The sequence below is a fragment of the Staurois parvus genome, unplaced genomic scaffold (genome assembly GCF_062004578.1).
Source record: "Staurois parvus isolate SC_StPar_1 unplaced genomic scaffold, SC_StPar_1.0 ptg001457l, whole genome shotgun sequence".
NCBI classification, from domain to species: Eukaryota; Metazoa; Chordata; class Amphibia; order Anura; family Ranidae; genus Staurois; species Staurois parvus.
The window spans coordinates 186,200-205,270 of NW_028319253.1; the positions used below are offsets into that span (position 1 = coordinate 186,200).

The 19,071-nt window shown below is 43.5% G+C and overlaps 1 protein-coding gene across 1 annotated transcript in view; it reads left to right on the forward strand.

The window, feature by feature from the left end:
- The window catches only part of LOC149435874 (up-regulator of cell proliferation-like), a 35,833-nt gene extending 17,173 nt beyond the window's left edge, over window positions 1-18,660 (forward strand). The window contains exon 2 of the mRNA XM_089662339.1: window positions 11,106-18,660. Within this exon, the coding sequence (XP_089518465.1) occupies window positions 11,106-15,763 (4,658 nt within the window). The 3' untranslated portion in view covers window positions 15,764-18,660. The remainder of the gene's footprint in view (window positions 1-11,105) is intronic.
- Window positions 18,661-19,071: the final 411 nt, after the last annotated feature.

Sequence of the window (19,071 nt, forward strand, 5' to 3'; positions counted from 1 at the left end):
CTGAGTGGAAAAACCACCCATTTCACTCAATAATTCCTGAGCACAAATGTCCTCCTCTACCTCCTCCTCTTCTTCCTGTCCTGGCCCCACAGGGGTCATGTGGCGTTGAGATCTGTGCGCCACGTCTACCGCACCCTGACCAGCCATTGTTAACAGCATTTGTTCCAGGACGTGCAACAGAGGAATGACGTCGTTCATCCCATAGTCCTGCCGACTCACGAATAGCGTGGCCTCCTCAAAGGGCCTGAGCAAGCGGCAGGTGTCACGCATCAGCTGCCAATGGCTGACATCGAAGTTACACAGGGGAGTACCTTTATCCGCTTGTAACATCAGGAAATCGGTGATGGCCTTTCGCTGCTCGTAAAGGCGGTCTAACATGTGTAGGGTTGAATTCCACCTTGTTGCAACGTCGCAGATCAGGCGATGCTGTGGAATTCCGTTCTGCCGCTGCAGCTCAATGAGGGTGTTCTTTGCGGTGTAGGAATGGCTGAAATGCATGCACAGTTTACGTGACATTTTAAGGATGTCTTGCAGTGGGATGGTGGATTTTAGGAACCGCTTGACAACCAGATTGAGCACGTGAGCCATGCATGGCGCATGGCACAACCTTCCTTGACGCAGAGCAGACACCATGTTCTTTCCGTTGTCGGTCAACATGGTTCCGATTTTCAGTTTGCGCGGAGACAGCCATCTGTCGATTTCTCTGTTCATTACACTCAGAAGTTCCTCCCCTGTGTGACTACGTTCGCCAAGGCATACCAGGTGCAGCACAGCGTGACACCGTTGCGCTCTGCACATGTGATATGCCGGTCGGGTAATGGGACTTGGCACGGGGGTGGCGGCTGAGGACACGGCGGAAAAAGAGGTGGTAGAGGCGGACATGTTTGCTGGACCAAGGACGTGCAAACGTGGAGGCAAAAGCGTCGTGACCTGTCCAAGTTGCTGGTGCGGCTGTGCCGGCACCACGTTCACCCAGTGGGCCGTAAATTACATATACTGTCCCTGACCGTAGTTACAGCTCCACACGTCGGCGCTGCCGTGCACTTTGGCAGAGACCGACATGCTCAAAGACTGGCCCACCATCTCTTCTACATGTGAATGCAGGGCTGGCACTGCCTTTATGGCGAAGAAATGATGGCTTGGCACTCTCCACCGCGGCGCGGCACAAGCCATCATTTCTCGGAAAGGTGCTGAGTCCACCAGTTGGAAAGGGAGGGACTGCAGCACCAGCAACTTGGACAGGAGGACGTTCAGCTTTTGCACCGTCGGGTGCGTGCTCGCAAACTGTTGTCTCTTGGAAACGGATTCCAAGAAAGACTGTTGACGGAATCCGAGAAGAGGAGTAGCAGGAGAAGGAGCATTTGAACGAGCGGAAGATGCCAACGAGCGACAACTCCCCTCAGCAGAGGTGTTGGAGCCTTGACTGGCTGATAGAGGGCGATTGACGACGTCGGGTGACGGAGCAAGTAACGGAGCGGGTGATGGAGCGGGGGCTGGGGCAGGCAGAACCGCCGTATCTTTATCACGGTTTTCCCAGGCCACCGAATGGTGACGCTGCATATGCTGACGCAACGCTGTAGTCCCAACATGGGCCCCCTGGCCACGCTTGCATTTCTGGCCACATAGTCGACATACGGCTACGTTTACTTCCTCGGGCGGCTTGACGAAAAATTGCCACACCACCGAGTAGGAAACTTTGCCCCCGCTACTCCTCACTGGCTGACTGCTACTTCCTCCGTGCGCACCGGCACCACTACTGGCTGTGGTGGTAGGCTGCAGTGGAGCTGGTGCTCTACTCCGTGGCCGTTTGGCTCCACTGACACTGATGCGACCCTGCTGTCTCCTGGGCAACCCACCGACTGTTTCGCTCGCTGCCAAGCTGGCACCCTCTTCTCCTGATGATGCGGAAGAAATTGCCTGATGACGACGAGGCAGCCAAGTGCGATCAACCTCCTCATCATCAAGTACGGTCTCCGCCTCACTACTAGCCCCCTCGGCTGCGTGTGGGTCAGGAGACAGACCTGTCTCTAGACCGGCTACCGAGCCACTCTCCTCGCCAGTACTTGTTCGCCTGGCTGCTGAAAAGGCCGATGTCTCCCCCCGTTCCTGACCGCCCTCTGTTAGCTCTTCCTCACTGTACAGTGGGGCTGAGCCCACAGCATGCGATATTTCGCTTGGTGAGGGAACAGCAAAGGACAGGGGCAGGTAGAGGACATGTGATTTCAGTGGGCTTGCTCCCGGGCCATGCCAACTAACGGTTGTGTCTGACGTACCCACCGACCGTTGGCTGTAGGTGTCAGAGGTGACCTGGGAAGAGGAAGACGACCGAGCCAACCAATCGATGACGGCAGGGTTGTCGGTGGAGACACGACCGCTGGATGACACCGGGAGCACTGGCATCTGGCTGCGAATAGTGCTGCCTCGACCCCTTCCTCTGCTGCCACGTCTGCTCGCTCCTAAAACATTGCCTCATCTGCCACTCCTCTGCATGTTGTCTGACATACTCTTTAATTCAACGATTATGTGTCCCTGAGTAACAATTCTGTGTCCCTGAGTAACAATTCTGTGTCTGTGCGAGTAACAATTCTGTGGCCCTAAGTAACAGTTCTGTGGCCCTCAGTAACAGTTCTGTGGCCCTCAGTAACAGTTCTGTGTCTGTGCGAATAACAATTCTGTGGCCCTTAGTAACAGTTCTGTGGCCCTCAGTAACAATTCTGTGTCTGTGCGAGTAACAATTCTGTGGCCCTAAGTAACAGTTCTGTGGCCCTCAGTAACAGTTCTGTGGCCCTGAGTAACAATTCTGTGTCTGTGCGAGTAACAATTCTGTGGCCCTAAGTAACAGTTCTGTGGCCCTCAGTAACAGTTCTGTGTCTGTGCGAGTAACAATTCTGTGTCTGTGCGAGTAACAATTCTGTGGCCCTAAGTAACAGTTCTGTGGCCCTCAGTAACAGTTCTGTGGCCCTGAGTAACAATTCTGTGTCTGTGCGATTAACAATTCTGTGGCCCTTAGTAACAGTTCTGTGGCCCTCAGTAACAATTCTGTGTCTGTGCGAGTAACAATTCTGTGTCTGTGCGAGTAACAATTCTGTGGCCCTAAGTAACAGTTCTGTGGCCCTCAGTAACAGTTCTGTGACCCTCAGTAACAGTTCTGTGGCCCTGAGTAACAATTCTGTGTCTGTGCGAGTAACAATTCTGTGGCCCTAAGTAACAGTTCTGTGGCCCTCAGTAACAATTCTGTGTCTGTGCGAGTAACAATTCTGTGGCCCTAAGTAACAGTTCTGTGGCCCTCAGTAACAATTCTGTGTCCCTTATTAACGTTTCTGTGGCCCCAAGTAACGGTTCTGTGGCCCTCAGTAACAATTCTGTGTCCCTGATTAACGTTTCTGTGGCCCCAAGTAACGGTTCTGTGGCCCTCAGTAACAATTCTGTGTCCCTGATTAACGTTTATGTGGCCCCAAGTAACGGTTCTGTGGCCCTCAGTAACAATTCTGTGTCCCTGATTAACGTTTATGTGGCCCCAAGTAACGGTTCTGTGGCCCTCAGTAACAATTCTGTGTCCCTGATTAACGTTTATGTGGCCCTAAGTAACGGTTCTGTGGCCCTCAGTAACAATTCTGTGTCCCTGAGTAACAATTCTGTGTCTGTGCGAGTAACAATTCTGTGGCCCTAAGTAACAGTTCTGTGGCCCTCAGTAACAGTTCTGTGGCCCTCAGTAACAATTCTGTGTCTGTGCGAGTAACAATTCTGTGGCCCTAAGTAACGGTTCTGTGGCCCTCAGTAACAATTCTGTGTCCCTGATTAACGTTTCTGTGGCCCCAAGTAACGGTTCTGTGGCCCTCAGTAACAATTCTGTGTCCCTGATTAACGTTTCTGTGGCCCCAAGTAACGGTTCTGTGGCCCTCAGTAACAATTCTGTGTCCCTGATTAACGTTTATGTGGCCCCAAGTAACGGTTCTGTGGCCCTCAGTAACAATTCTGTGTCCCTGATTAACGTTTATGTGGCCCTAAGTAACGGTTCTGTGGCCCTCAGTAACAATTCTGTGTCCCTGAGTAACAATTCTGTGTCTGTGCGAGTAACAATTCTGTGGCCCTAAGTAACAGTTCTGTGGCCCTCAGTAACAATTCTGTGTCTGTGCGAGTAACAATTCTGTGGCCCTAAGTAACAGTTCTGTGGCCCTCAGTAACAGTTCTGTGGCCCTGAGTAACAATTCTGTGTCTGTGCGAGTAACAATTCTGTGTCTGTGCGAGTAACAATTCTGTGGCCCTAAGTAACAGTTCTGTGGCCCTCAGTAACAGTTCTGTGGCCCTGAGTAACAATTCTGTGTCTGTGCGAGTAACAATTCTGTGGCCCTAAGTAACAGTTCTGTGGCCCTCAGTAACAATTCTGTGTCTGTGCGAGTAACAATTCTGTGGCCCTAAGTAACAGTTCTGTGGCCCTCAGTAACAGTTCTGTGGCCCTCAGTAACAGTGCTGTGGCCCTGAGTAACAATTCTGTGTCTGTGCGAGTAACAATTATGTGGCCCTTAGTAACAGTTCTGTGGCCCTCAGTAACAATTCTGTGTCTGTGCGAGTAACAATTCTGTGGCCCTTAGTAACAGTTCTGTGGCCCTCAGTAACAATTCTGTGTCTGTGCGAGTAACAATTCTGTGGCCCTAAGTAACAGTTCTGTGGCCCTCAGTAACAGTTCTGTGGCCCTGAGTAACAATTCTGTGTCTGTGCGAGTAACAATTCTGTGGCCCTAAGTAACAGTTCTGTGGCCCTCAGTAACAATTCTGTGTCTGTGCGAGTAACAATTCTGTGGCCCTTAGTAACAGTTCTGTGGCCCTCAGTAACAATTCTGTGTCTGTGCGAGTAACAATTCTGTGGCCCTAAGTAACAGTTCTGTGGCCCTCAGTAACAGTTCTGTGGCCCTGAGTAACAATGCTGTGTCTGTGCGAGTAACAATTCTGTGGCCCTTAGTAACAGTTCTGTGGCCCTCAGTAACAATTCTGTGTCTGTGCGAGTAACAATTCTGTGGCCCTTAGTAACAGTTCTGTGGCCCTCAGTAACAATTCTGTGTCTGTGCGAGTAACAATTCTGTGTCTGTGCGAGTAACAATTCTGTGGCCCTAAGTAACAGTTCTGTGGCCCTCAGTAACAGTTCTGTGGCCCTGAGTAACAATTCTGTGTCTGTGCGAGTAACAATTCTGTGGCCCTAAGTAACAGTTCTGTGGCCCTGAGTAACAATTCTGTGTCTGTGCGAGTAACAATTCTGTGTCTGTGCGAGTAACAATTCTGTGGCCCTAAGAAACAGTTCTGTGGCCCTCAGTAACAGTTCTGTGGCCCTGAGTAACAATTCTGTCTGTCCCTGAGTAACAATTCTCTGGCACTCAGTAACAATTCTGTCTGTCCCTGAGTATGAATTCTGTGGCCCTAACTAGCGTTTCTTTGTCCCTAAGTAACGTTTCTGTGGCCCTAAGTAACAATTCTCTGGCACTCAGTAACAATTCTGTCTGTCCCTGAGTATGAATTCTGTGGCCCTAACTAGCGTTTCTCTGTCCCTAAGTAACTTTTCTCTGTCCCCAAGTATCGTTTCTGTGGCCCTAACTCTGTCCCTGCCCCTAGTACAGAGCGGTCTGCCTCTGTTCAATGACTGCAGGCAATTGAAGAATTCCAAAATGGCCGCTATTTATAGCTCGACCATTACACAGTGCTGGCTGGCTGGCTGCTGATTGGCTGATGCGATCACATGTCGTTGAGGAATGCATTATGGGTCAGCGCGCCTTGTCTGCGCGCCTTCCCAGACATCCCCGCTCCGTCGCCGCACATGTCAGCCGCCATTTTCAGAAAAATTTTGATTTGCGCGTCCGAATTAGGCTATTTTTCGGATTCGGCACGAATCAAAATTTTTCCGATATTCGACTCGAATTCCACTTCGGCTACTTCGATTCGCTCATCTCTATATATATCTATTCTCAATTAATATAAAAAAATATCAAAATGATGTGCAAAACTATTTTTTAGTGCATAAGTAATTTAAATAATTAAATTTGTGAATATAAAAATTGTCCAATTCTGAATTTCTTCAAATGTCCAAACAAATCCTTTTCAAATTCAGGTGCTCTCAAAGAAATTGTGCCAAAATCCACCACCAAAGTAAAGTTGGGTAACTCACCAGAGCTCCATGCTGATCAATCTCTAGATCAGCAAAAACGCTTTTTGCTCTGGGAGCAGATGCAATAAATCAACTTCTCAGGTGTGATGATCAATAGCTACACAATCATCCATAAGGTAGGTATCCACCACTCAGTATAATGGCTCCAGGAGCATTATATCACTCTCTCTTTTTATATCTCTCCACCGAGGTCACGTTTGGGAATGAAAGAAAAAAATCATGGTGCAGCCAGTTTTTTTATAAAAGTATCCAACAATTTAATAAAGATTTACACTCACAAAAAGGGTGTCTTCACCGACACCAGTATAACAGCATAAAACAGCAAATGGTATAACAGTCTCCTGTTCCCCGCACACTCACTACAGCGCTCGTGACTCAATCTTCTCCCCAGACGTCAGCATCCAGCAAGCCCTACTAGTTTCGTCATGAATGACGTCTTCAAGGGACCGCCCTTTTGTGAGTGTAAATCTTTATTAAATTGTTGGATACTTTTATAAAAAAAACTGGCTGCACCATGATTTTTTCTTTCATTCCCAAACGTGACCTCGGTGGAGAGATATAAAAAGAGAGAGTGATATAATGCTCCTGGAACCATTATATTGAGTGGTGGATACCTACCTTATGGATGATTGTGTAGCTATTGATCATCACACCTGAGAAGTTGATTCATTGCATCTGCTCCCAGAGCAAAAAGCGTTTTTGCTGATCTAGAGATTGATCAGCATGGAGCTCTGGTGAGTTACCCAACTTTACTTTGGTGGTGGATTTTGGCACAATTTCTTTGAGAGCACCTGAATTTGAAAAGGATTTGTTTGGACATTTGAAGAAATTCAGAATTGGACAATTTTTATATTCACAAATTTAATTATTTAAATTACTTATGCACTAAAAAATAGTTTTGCACATCATTTTGATATTTTTTTATATTAATTGAGAATAGATATATATATATATCTTTTGCACTAATGTTTCTACACTAAATTAGGAATAGTTTGTGGTTTTAGCGCATTCCTTTATTTAAGTTATAGCACTAAGAAATTTATTTGGTTTCTTTGAGGTGGAATTGCTGCTTTAAAGTTTTTTTATTGGCGCTTTTATTACACTTGTGAGCTTCTAACTTCAGCGTGTTCAATTAACCACTTCATTACTGGGCACTTTCACCCCCTTCCTGCCCAGGGCAATTTTCAGCTTTCAGCGCTCTCACACTTTGAATGACAATTGTGCCGTCATGCAACATTGTACACATATGGAATTTTTATAATTTTGTTCACACAACTAGGGCTTACTATTGGTGGTATTTAATCACCACTGGGGGTTTTCAGTTTTTGCTAATAAGCTAAAAAAGACCAGCAATTAAAAAAAAATAAGTTTTTATAACAGTTTGCAAATAAATAGTCTTTCTTCAAAAATTTAGGCCAAAATGTATTCTCCTACTTTTTTTGGTGAAAATAACCCAAATTAGTGTATATTATTTAGTCTGTAGGAAAGTTATAAAGTCCATAAACTATTGTATATATATCTGAAAATCAATCAATCCTGATGCACAGATGGTCGATTTCATGAGGTCCGAAAATGCCAGGACAGTACAAATACCCCTCAAATGACATCTTTTTGGAAAATAGACAGTCCAAGGTATTTAGTAACAGGCATGGAGAGTTTTTTCAAGTTATGATTTTTTTTACAATTTTTTGGAAAATTAAGTAAATTAAAACATTTTCTCTTTTTTTTTTACATCCTGTCACCAGTGCAGTACAGCGTCATCATATAACGGGTGTGGCGGTGATTAGGAACACTGACTGGTGACAGTACAAAGAAAAGTAATAATTTTTTTCATTGTTTCTCTTTTTGATTACATACAGCGAGGAACAGAAGTATTTGAACACCCTGCGATTTTGCAAGTTCTCCCACTTAGAAATCATGGAGGGGTCTGACATTCACATTGTAGGTGCATTCCCACTCAGACAGAATTAAAAAAAAAAATTCAGGAAAATCACATTGTATGATTTGTAAAGAATTTATTTGTCTTGCACTGCTGAACAGAAGTATTTGAACCCCTGAGAAAATCAGTGTTATTATTTGGTACAGAAGCCTTTGTTTGCAATTACGGAGGTCAAACGTTTCCTGTAGTCCTTGACCAGGTTTGCACTGCAACAGGGATTTTGGCCCCCTCCTCCACACCGATCTCCTCTAGATCGGTCAGGTTTCGGGGCTGTCGCTGAGCAACACGGAGTTTCAGCTCCCTCCAAAGATGTTCTATTGGATTTAGTTCTGGAGACTGGCTAGGCCACTCCAGAACCTTGATATGCTTCTTACGGAGCCACTCCTTGGTTCTCATGGCTGTGTGCTTCGGGTCGTTGTCATGTTGGGAGACCCAGCCACGACCCATCTTCAATGCTCTGACTGAGGGAAGGAGGTTGTTGCTCAAAATCTCACAATAAATGGCCCCATTAATCCTCTCCTTAATACAGTGCAGTTGTCCTGTCCCCTTCGCAGAAAAGCACCCCCAAAGCATGATGTTACCACCCCCATGCTTCACAGTAGGGATGGTGTTCTTGGGATGCAACTCATCCTTTTTCCTCCAAACACGACGAGTGAAGTTTAGACCAAAAAGTTCTACTTTGGTCTCATCTGACCACATGACTTTCTCCCATGCCTCCTCTGGATCATCCAGATGGTCATTGGCAAACTTCAGACGGGCCTGGACATGTGATGACTGGAGCAGGGGAACCTTCCATGCAATGCATGATTTGAAACCATGACAGCGTAGTATTCTACCGACAGTGACCTTTGAAACTGTGGTCCCAGCTCTCTTCATGTCATTGACTAGCTCCTCCCTTGTAGTTCTGGGCTGATTCCTCACCTTTCTTATCATCAGTGATACCCCACGAGGTGACATCTTGCATGGAGCCCCAGTCCGAGGGAGACTGACAGTCATCTTTCGCCTCTTCCATTTTCTAACAATTGCTCCAACAGTTGATCTATTTTCACCAAGCTGCTTGGCAATTGCCCCGTAGCCCTTTCCAGCCTTGTGGAGGTCCACAAGTTTGTCTCTGGTGTCTTTTGACAGCTCTTTGGTCTTGCCCATGGTAGTAGTTGGCGTCTGACTGACTGTGGGGTGGACAGGTGTCTTTAAAGAGCTCAGACAGGTGCTACTAAGTTAGATTAATGAGTGGAGTAGAGGTGGGCCTTTTAAAGGCGCAGTAACAGGTCTTTGAGAGCCAGAATTCTTGCTGTTTCTTAGGTGTTCAAATACTTACGTTCAGCAGTGCAAGACAAATACATTCTTTAAAAATCATACAATGTGATTTCCTGAATATTTTTTTAAAATTGTGTGTGGGAATACACCTACAGTGTGAATTTCAGACCCCTCCATGATTTCTAAATGGGAGAACTTGCAAAATTGAAGGGTGTTCAAATACTTCTGTTCCTCACTGAATTTGAAAATTGTGACCAGAGCACTATAACGTTACCATAGTAACACTGTACTACTCTGGGGAGGTGATCAGTATTTTTTTATACATTATGATTGCTTATAGCCTAACTCTGTCCTGGCATCCCTACTGTGATAAGGACAGAATGGGGGTGAGACACAGAACACACCGTTACCCTGAGAGACTGTACAAGAGAACCCTAAGTGCATCTCAAGGAAAATACTTTTTTAAAATTTTGGATGGGAGGGGATAGAATGTCTGTCATGTTTTTATTGCTGTCTCCACTGTTGATATTCACTCCTCTATTTCCTGGTGACCATTGACAGCCATGCAAACATTTAGGGTGAAGCCAACATTTTGGAGTTGTCCTCAGAACAAGAAATAGGAAGAACTCTTCCAATTAGGACACCTGTTCTGGGAAAAGCTGGCTAAGCCGGGAATTCCTCAAACTTTGGGAGATATTACCCAATTTTACACTGGCAGCAAAAAATACCTGACAGGGTTTATATCAATTCCTGATTCTATAAAAAAAAAGTTTTAGTTATAGATGCAATTTAGAAATGGGGATTCAGAATACAAATGTGCTCCTGATGTGTAGTTAGTGTGGTTTTTAAGGAAAAATATGGGGGAGGTGTCTCAGTCCTGCATTTTAAACTTTTTTTTTTAATCAGGACAGATAACACTTCCATTTCAAATTCAAATGTATTTACCCCAAAATGTAAAAAAAAAATTGTCTGATCATAAGGATATCACATAAGTGGGATTTGTATGTAAAGGAGCAGAATGTAAAGGATCAAAGTGAAAATGTATACTTTAATTTGAGGAACTTTGTCCCCTTTTGAACTACATTAGAGGTAGCAATAATCTGCTGGAGGAAGTGGTTGTGGAAGGGGCAGAGTCTATCAGCAGGATATACAGAGGGTCACATGATACAAAGCAACAACCAATCCCAGAATATCAGGTGATCTGCAGACAACAGAGCAACATGGTACAGGGGTATGATCTGTGCTGGGATTGATCATTCCATTCATTTCTAGTGAAAAGAAAGTTGGAATTCAGCTTTAGGCTAGGTTCACACCTATACAGTTTATGTTTGATCTGTTTAAGCAAACCTTTTTGCGGTGCATTTTGTCCATGCATTTTTGATACATTTTGCAGGGTTTTTTTTAGGGTTTTTTTCCAACTTGTTGCTGGGCAGATGAAAATGCAAAAAGCATCAAAAACACACTACATGCATTTCTGCAGTGTCTATTGTACCAAAATTCAGTGCTTTGCATTTAAAAAAAGTCCCTGGCCTTTTCCAAAAAACGGAAGGGATGAAAACTCGAATATGTAAATGTGTCCCATAGGAAATCATGTTAAATGGACTGCAGTGAGTTTCTGAAAAATGTAAAACGCTTAGATGTGAACCTAGACTTAAGGTAGAAAACCGTTCAAATGCACACTTATTGTTTTAAACTATTTATACCAGTAATGATTAACATAAGGATATATATTAAAAACATTTTGTTCTTTTTACAGATAAATTGAAGATTTTCCAGGAACTTCTTGTCAGATTAAATATGAAGCATTTAAATGATTCCAAACTGACATTGAGTAACATCCTAGAAATCGGAGCAGAGACTCTGAGTGATGTCCATCCCCAGACCATTCAAGATGTCCCGTGGCATTTTTTGAGAAAGCTGATGGCCTTGAACAGAACTGCATTTAATACTCAGTATGGACAAGAAACACAAATAATCAATTCAATTGAAAACATGTTGGAGTCAATGATTGAAGGGGAAAGTAGTTCAATTGAATTAATTCACCCCCTGGATGTCCTCTGTGCTCTCCTCCATTGTTCAGACAGTTTTCTACAACAAGAGATTGTATCTAGATTGTCCATGTGCCAGTTTGCCGTCCCACTCCTTCTCCCTGCTGGTGACGGGTCACACTGCACCCTCATGCTTTGGGCAATGAGGGACATTGTGAAGAAGTGGAGAACTCAGTCACTAGCAAACAGTAAAGGGTTCAGAGAGGAAAATGTGGTGAATATTTCTATGCCTATTTTCTCCTTCATCAGACTGGGTAACAACAAACTATCCAAATCTAAAATCCTGAATCAAGTTCTTAATCCAGCCCAACAACACCCAAACTTCTTCATCCATGATGAGATGGATGGACGACATATGGAGAGGAAAATATCTGATGGCCTTGTGGAAATGTCCTGGTATTTTCCCTGTGGTAAGTCTGATGTTTTCCCAGAACCCATTGCAGTGACCAACCTACGAGGAGACCTGGAGACCAACATGAACCAATTCACATTTCTGACTCGAGTCTCATCAGCTGTATTTATATTCATTGAAAGTATTTCTGAGATACAATTCAGACTGTTATCATCCTTCAGTAACGCTGACACCCAGTTTTATTTTATTGTTACTCCAGAAAAGGGGAAAAAAATAAGTGAAGAGACCTCAAAGCACATAACAAATCTAATGACAATTTTAAAGATGAGTACAACAAATATTTGTAAAACCAGCACAGAACATTATGAGGCACTGGTGAAAAAAATTCAGACTCGCATTGAGAGTGCTTTAAAAAACAGTCAGAAAGAAAGACGAAACCTGTGTAGTGCTACAAATATAACTGAAGGACTTCATATCTTTGTTGATGAGAATTCTGCTGAATGTCAGAAAGCAAAAGCAATTGCAAATAAAATTACTTCAGTAATAAAAAATGTGGAAGGGTATAAAAAGGAAACATTGAAATTACAGGGAAATCTGTGGAAGGAATTGTCTAAAGTAGAAAAAGAAATTTGCAGAATGAAAAAACAAGGAGAAAAAGATGCACAAGAATATCAATCTGAGCTCAAACAACAGATCAGATCACTTCAAGAGAAACAATACAAACATGACATTCCTGAAGGCATAGTGCATTTTATTGAAGCAATTACTGACCTCTCCAAGGCTGGAAAACATTATTTCTTGAAATGGATGAAATTTGAACTGGATTCAGTTGCAAGAAAAAACATTTCATTGTTGCAGTCTGAATACAAGGCAAAATGTAACAGTAAATCAGATACTTCAGAACTTAAGCAGCTGGATAAAAAGATCTCAGACAGTTCTTTAGGAATAGAACATTTCCTACGTGAGCTGGGACAGTTTTATGAGGCTGAGTATTCCACAGTTGTTAACAAACAGAATAATAAAACCACAAGACAATTCACCAAACTTCCAGGAATTGCTGCTGATCTCCTACTAGATGGGTTCCCATTAGAGTTGATTGATGGTGACGCCTCTAATATTCCTTTACAGTGGATAACTGATGTTCTGACTGAGCTAGACAATAAGACAGGAAGACAATGCAAAATGAGAGTAATCACAGTGCTGGGAGTGCAGAGTACGGGGAAGTCCACCCTTCTGAACACCATGTTTGGTCTGCAGTTCCCAGTGGCCAGTGGACAATGTACACGAGGAGCCTTCATGACTCTTCTGAAAATAAAAGAGAACTTCCGAGAGGAGCTGGGCTGTGACTTCATCTTGGTGATTGACATTGAGGGGCTGAAATCTCCAGAGTTGGCCTCTTTGGAGGACAGCAATGAACATGACAATGAACTTGCCACACTGGTGGTGGGGCTGAGTGATATCACCATCATCAACATGGCCATGGAGAACACATCAGAAATGAAGGATATTTTACAGATTGTGGTCCATGCTTTTCTTCGGATGAAAGAAATTGAGAGGATACCCAACTGTCACTTAGTACATCAGAATGTCAGTGATGTATCTGCTCATGAAAAGAACATGAGAGACAGGAAGAAATTTCTAGAACAACTTGATGAAACGACAAAATTAGCTGCAAATATGGAGAAGAAACATGGAATTACCTGTTTCAGTGATGTGATGGATTATGATCCCAAGAAACACAACTGGTACATTCCTGGACTGTGGCAAGGAGATCCACCAATGGCTTCGGTAAACTTTGGCTACAGTGAAAATGTTTATGAATTAAAGAAATATTTGCTGGAATTTTTAAAATCTCCAAATTCTGATAAAAATCAATGCAGAATCCCTGACTTAGTCACATGGATAAAACGTTTGTGGAGCTCAGTGAAACATGAGAAATTCATCTTCAGTTTCAGAAACAGTCTAGTGGAAGCGTATACCAAGCTGTCTATGCAATACTCTCTGTGGGAATGGGACTTCACAAACAAGATCCACAGCTGGATGATCACCAAAGAAACTTACATCAGAAATCAATCCGCAGCCAGTCTCAGTGATGAGATGTTCATGCAGTTTAAAGATGATCTTCAGAGTTTACTAATAAAAGAGGAAGATGCAATGCTGAAGCTACTGGAAAAATACTTTAACAGTAAATGTGTGAATGTTCATCTCATTGAACGATACAAAGAGGATTTCTTCAGAAGTGTGAGATCCCTGAAGAAAGAACTGGAAAGGAATTTGCTTAATAAACTCAATGAGGCAGTTTCAATCCAGAAAGGCAAATTCAAGATTCTGGATATTCAGAAGAAATCTCAGGAACTGATTGAGAAAGAAATAACAAATCTCCTAAAAAACTGCAGAGAAAGAAATTGTGAACTTGGTGACATGGAGGCAAAGCAAGAATTTGAAGAGATGTGGAAGAAAACCCTCTCTGATTTACATATAGAAGGACTGACAATACGTAACATTGGACAAATAATTCTGCATCAGCTTAAGAAGGAAATGGGTGTAAAGGGAGGCGGTATTAATGAATACCTAACCAGTGTGATGAGCTTGGATGACTATGGGAACAGACCATTTGTTCCTGACAAAAGGCACGTTCAAAGGAAACTTCTTTCCTCACATCGCAATGTATTTTATACTAGTCAGGCACACCTGGATATGATAGAAGGCCTTGCAGTGACTTTGATAGACATGTGTGACACATACATCAAAGAGAAGGCAGGCACCACGGGGGATTATGATGATACTTACTTTCAGGATTTGCTACGAATGATCAATGATAAACTCAAAGACAAAACTACTCATAAATGTTACTTTTCTCCCAAGTTTGAGCTAGATGTAAAACTTTTTATTTTTGGAAAATCATCTAGAGCATTTCAGGAGTTACATGACAGGTTCATTCAAGAAAATTATCCCAAAATGTGTCTTGAAAAATTAAAACCTCAATACTTGGCCACATTTGAGAGCATATTCCATGAGAAAGATGAGTGTCAGAGCAGGGCTAAAAAATTCTGTGAGCTCTGCCTGAAGCCCGCGCTAACTGATTATATTCTGCGACATCTCGGCAAGGAAATCATTGATGACATTGTACAAAGTTCCGAAAGTCACATATTTAGCAGAAGCGCTTTTCAGTTAACTGTGCTGGAGGACTTGCTGAAGAAAAAAGAATTTGAACGCTATTTGTTGTACATTAATCATTATAAGGCCTTTGTGAAAGGCTGGATCCGTCAGTACATTATTGGAAAATATCAGAGTCCATCAACTCTAAACTCCTTAGCAGAAAAGCTTTTATCTCCAATCATTGAAAAAGTCCTGAAGAGTGAGGAATGTGTGAAAACAGAAACCATTGAGATATTTCTGGAAAGTTTCTGCAAGTCACTAGACAAAGAAATAGTGATCTCACAGAATGAAATGACAATGATTACTTTCCACAATACAGCAAATGTCAGCCAGTTCTCTGAGGACATTCTTTTCTATCTTCCCAACATAATGGAGCAAATTTTATCAGACACAGAATTGTCAGACATTGAACGCCTTCTCTCCAGAGTCACACTGAAGCCTCAGGAGGAATTGATGAAGAAAGTGATTGGTTGCGGTAAGCAGTGTCCATTCTGTAAAGTCCCCTGTGAGAATGCTGGTGGTGATCACCAGGAGCACGCTGCATCTCTCCATAGACCCCGGGGACTGGGAGGATGCAAATGGAACAAAGATGAGACTTTAGTCACTGACATCTGTTCCACTGTTGTGGTATCTGACAATACATTTAGAAATTATGAAGAAATAGATCACCCATACTATCCAGATTGGCCCATTCAGTCTGACCCCAGCCTCAAATCTTCAGATTACTGGAAGTATATTTTTGTACTTTTTAATGATGACTTTGCAGATGATTATTCTGGAAATCCAGCAGAACTTCCACAGGATTGGAAGACAATCACAGAAGATCAGGCTCTTGCAAGTTTACAGGAATCTTAAAATCATATAAAAATCACATGGCTGTATTTGTGTCATCACTCACATATACAATACATGTGTTGGGTCTAAATGGTAAAGATATATTTTTCTAAATATAATTTTTTAGTGTAACGATTTTCATTATTCTAAAATTCTCATATTTATACTCTCACGTTTGTCTTGCTGCACCAAAGGTCTCCGGAACTTAGAAAGTGTTGATGCCAGTAAACAAATTCACAATCAGACGTGGGAATACGGCTGGATGTAATATATTCTTTTAAAATAGGTCCTAAAGTGTGCATTGAGGCTGGATTTAGATTTTTGTGATGCATCAACTCATGTGTGTTGGTGTGCCTAATGCCATGTGGTAACGGACACTATGCTGAGGCAGTCCAATCAGCTGAATGAGTTGCCTAAAGCACCAAAAATGTACATGAGTTTTTCATGTAATGCAGCACACCACAACACATGGTAGTGCATTACTGTGTATTGGTTTCACTAAACCTAGGACCCCGCATTCACTATATCCGCTCTCCCCGGACCCCGCATTCACTATATCCGCTCTCCCCGGACCCCGCATTCACTATATCCGCTCTCCCCGGACCCCGCATTCACTATATCCGCTCTCCCCGGACCCCGCATTCACTATATCCGCTCTCCCCGGACCCCGCATTCACTATATCCGCTCTCCCCGGACCCCGCATTCACTATATCCGCTCTCCCCGTACCCCGCATTCACTATATCCGCTCTTCCCGGACCCCGCATTCACTATATCCGCTCTCCCCGGACACCGCATTCACTATATCCGCTCTCCCCGGACCCCGCATTCACTATATCCGCTCTCCCCGGACCCCGCATTCACTATATCCGCTCTCCCCGGACCCCGCATTCACTATATCTGCTCCCTCCGGACCCCGCATTCACTATATCCGCTCTCCCAGGACCCCGCATTCACTATATCCGCTCTCCCCGGACCCCACATTCACTATATCTGCTCCCTCCGGACCCCGCATTCACTATATCCGCTCTCCCAGGACCCTGCATTCACTATATCCGCTCTCCCCGGACCCCGCATTCACTGTATCTGGTCTCCCTGGACCCTGCATTCACTATATCCGCTCTCCCCGGACCCCGCATTCACTATATCCGCTCCCCCCGGACCCCGCATTCACTATATCTGCTCTACCCGGACCCTGCATTCACTAGATCTGCTCTCCCCGGACCCCGCATTCACTATATCTTGTCTCCCACAGTACACTGAACATGGAAATGCAATTATTTTAGTAAATAAAAACTGCTAAATATCTTTTCTCATCAGCAGTAGATAGCAGTCTTGTGACTTCTATCAGTGTTCAGCAGAGCACTGGTTAAAGCTTGTAGGATGAGTTTTCTTTCTGCTCTAGGAGGATGCAGGACCCCTGACCTCTGTCTGGACAGTGCTGATTGACCCTGTGCTGAAAAAAAAAAAAAAACCTCTCTAGCAATACACACTACACTGAGCATGTGCAGAGTGTCTCCACACAATATGTGTTATCAACGGGACACTGGAAAAAGGGGAGGATCAGAGAAGTCAGGATCAAACAGTCATTTCACACAATGCAGAGGATTAGCCCCTTAGGTTCCACAGTGAGTATAACAGGCATGCTTTACTTCATCTACAGACTGATTGTACTGTTGTGGGTTTAGTAACACTTGATGCATTAATCGCTCTGAATTGCACCTATTATTATTATTATTATTATTATACAGGATTTATATAGTGCCAACAGTTTACGCAGTGCTTTACAACATGAGGGCAGACAGGACAAACACAATACAAATAATATAGGAGGATTCAGGGGCCAGCTCGTTAGAGCTGACAATCTAAGAGATGCATAATATACCTTTCTGTGCATTGTGATAATGTATGCCGTAACTGTCGTATTACCGCAGGGCACCAGTGTGGACGGGACCTGACTTCTAAGAGCCTTGTGAGCAGGGCGGATCTAGGGGGGTGCGGAGGTGGGCTCTGCCCCCTCAAATTTTAACTGTACCCCAGGTCCCTGAGAGTGCATGAGCCAGTCTGATGCAGACAGTTGATGTAGGGGGCACTCTGATGGGGGTAACTGGCCATATATAAGGGGACACTGATGGAGACATCTGATGTAAGACAACACTGTGATGGGGATAACTGATCATATGTAAGGGGGCACTCTGATGTGGACTCCTCATTTGTGATATTCAGTTCTAGCTAGCCTCCATATATGAAATGATTTTCTACCACATATTGTACTGTTTATGACCATTACCATCTCCTCACATATCTCTCCAACATTGGGAGTAAAATCTATAGCTCTATACTTAAAGCACCTTTTAAAAATTGCTAACATGATGGCTCTACGTCAGTCTATTGATACCATATCAGTCATTTACAAATGTTTAACAAATGGAAAGTCTTAGAAATGACCGAGCTTAACTCTTCCACAACTCATGGATGTAAAACGTTCTGAGAACATCAGTCACAATTATTCTGTGTAGTTGTTTCTGAACTTTATCACTGTGAGGTCACATCAGAGCATTGACCATCATCACCCTTTATAGTACCAGTACCAGCATTGTCCTGAAATGAAATGATATCCTGTGTCTCCAGTGACCTGCCAAGCACTGACATTTTTCAATGTTTTATTCTTTTCATCTGATTTGTCTTTCTGTCTCTAGCAAAGTGCCTTCCGTGTAAAATTTGTGTAAGCCTAATTTCCTATGTAATTTTCCAGTCTTTGTAACTGTTGAACAATTTATTATTACTTCAAAGTGAATATGTTTTTGCATTATTATTTGTATTATGCGTATCCCTGAATAATTCCTTAATACTGCACTTGTTACCCCGAGCAATACATCATGCAATGTGTTCACAATAAATTGATATGGAGCCTTCTAATTAATGTTGGGTCTTGTTTGCAATTTGAACTCCTTATCTGTGTGCTGAAATGTGCCCCCCCCCAAATTGGGGTAATTAGCCACTTCAGAAAGACAAGGTTACGCAAAATCACACACACACACACACACACACATATATATATATATATATATATATATATATATATATATACACGTGATTTCGCATTTCCGTGTAGGGGGCTCTGCCATTTGTGGCTGCAGCAGTCAATCACCGGGCCCCAGCCGGTAATTACTCACCAGCGCCCGGTGATTTCTGAGGATCTCCGAAGGGGAGGAGGACTATTTTGTTTACTAACAGTCCTCCCTGTCAGCTCTGGCACACTGCACAGCCATCCACAGCAGTGTGACTACAGTGAAGCACCAACACACCACCCCCTAGTAAAACACTCCC